Raw genomic sequence first — 1,738 nt, 5'->3', positions numbered from 1 at the left:
CAAATCTGTTTACCATTCCTCCCTCCCTCCCTCCTTCCCTTCTTCCCTTCCTTCCTCCCTCCCTCCCTCCCTTCTTTCCTTCCTTCCTTCCTTCCTTCCGTCTTTCCTTCCTTCTCCCCTTCCTTCTTTCCTTCCCTCCCTCCTTGATTCCTTTCCTCCTTGCTTCCTTCTTTCTGTCCTTCTTTTTGTTAACTTAGCCATACTGCAGACAGTTACTTTGTGCCAAATACTGGACAATGTTCACAGAGACGTTGAAGAATAAAAAATTGTCCCCGGCCTCTACCAGCTTACCACTTGATGGAAGTTATTTCTAATTTAATTGATGGAATGTAAAGAAACCTGGCTTTTTAAGAGAGCATACCTTTAATAACAAAATCAGATGAATACGTATTTTTTTATATTTAAAAATAAAGAGTATAATGTTTTCACATATATGCGCTGTTCAAGCCCACCAATTGTTACCTGAAACTCCTGAGATTGGAATTTATAACAGATCATATACTCAGAAACACTCATAGAGTTTGGGATAGAACTGATGATAAAATATGTATTTCTGGGACATCACCAAACCTCGCCCAGAGTCAGGCGTGTAAACCAGCCGGAGCTGCGGCCGCAGCGGCAGGACCGCCGTGGCGCGGAGAGTAGCGACCCCGAGGGAGTGCGGGGCAACGCTGGCTGCGGGGGCCCGGTGACAGCGTGAGAGGTACTAGGTTTTGACAAGCTTGCATCATGCGTGAGCATAAGCTAGTCGTTCTTGCCTCAGGAGGCGTTGGAAAGTCTGCTTTGACTGTACAATTTGTTCAAGGAATTTGTGTAGAAAAATATGATCCTACGATAGAAGATTCTTATAGAAAGCAAGTTGAAGCAGATGCACAACAGTGTATGCTTGAAATCTTGGATACTGCAGGAAGGGAACAATTTACAGCAATGAGGGATTTGTACATGAAAAATGGACAAGGATTTGCATTAATTTATTCCGTCACAGCACAGTCCACATTTAACGATTTACAAGACCTGAGAGAGAACAGATTCTTCGAGTTAAAGACACTGATGATGTTCCAATGATTCTTGTTGGTAATAAGTGTGACTTGGAAGATGAAAGAGTTGTAGGGAAGGAACAAGGTCAAAATCTAGCAAGACAATGGAACAACTGTGCATTCTTAGAATCTTCTGCAAAATCAAAAATAAATGTTAATGAGATCTTTTATGACCTAGTGCAGCAAATTAACAGAAAACCTCCAGTGCCTGGGAAGACTCGCAAAAAGTCATCATGTCAGCTGCTTTAACATACTAAACGCATTGTAGCTCTGAGCCAGGTCTGAAGAACTGTTGCCCAATTCAACAGTGCCAGCATTCCAACTTTGTTAAACCTACCAACATCTTAAATGGACTTTCTTGTGGTGGTACCCTTTTAGAGGCAGATGAAAGCTACTATATCAGTTTGCACATTCTAATCACTTTCCAGTATCACAAGAGAGATTTTTACTTATATAATAGTCCTAGAGTATGCAGCTGGTAAAACCAGAGGCTACATCCAGTACTACTGCTAAGAGGCATTTTTCATCCACCAATGTTGTACATGTATGAAAATAGTGTACTGTATAGTGTACTGTGTAGTGTACTGTGTACTTTAACATGCCCCATACTTTGTATTGTGGAGTACAATAATGTAAATCCTAAAAGCACCACTATTTTTAGCATAATAGAAGAAAGTCCAAAGAACTCCTATATAGACTAC

At 41.1% G+C, this 1,738-nt stretch overlaps 1 protein-coding gene across 1 annotated transcript; it reads left to right on the top strand.

The window, feature by feature from the left end:
- The first annotated feature begins 667 nt into the window (after window positions 1-667).
- Window positions 668-1,533, top strand: LOC140711587 (ras-related protein Rap-1b-like). Its single transcript, XM_073014912.1, is given in 2 exon segments — window positions 668-1,017; window positions 1,020-1,533. Coding segments are annotated over 2 exon segments (555 nt in total). The 5' UTR covers window positions 668-729; the 3' UTR covers window positions 1,287-1,533.
- Window positions 1,534-1,738: the final 205 nt, after the last annotated feature.

This window comes from Chlorocebus sabaeus, chromosome 4 (assembly GCF_047675955.1).
Source record: "Chlorocebus sabaeus isolate Y175 chromosome 4, mChlSab1.0.hap1, whole genome shotgun sequence".
NCBI lineage: Eukaryota > Metazoa > Chordata > Mammalia > Primates > Cercopithecidae > Chlorocebus > Chlorocebus sabaeus.
This window is presented reverse-complemented; position numbering and strand designations above follow the sequence as displayed.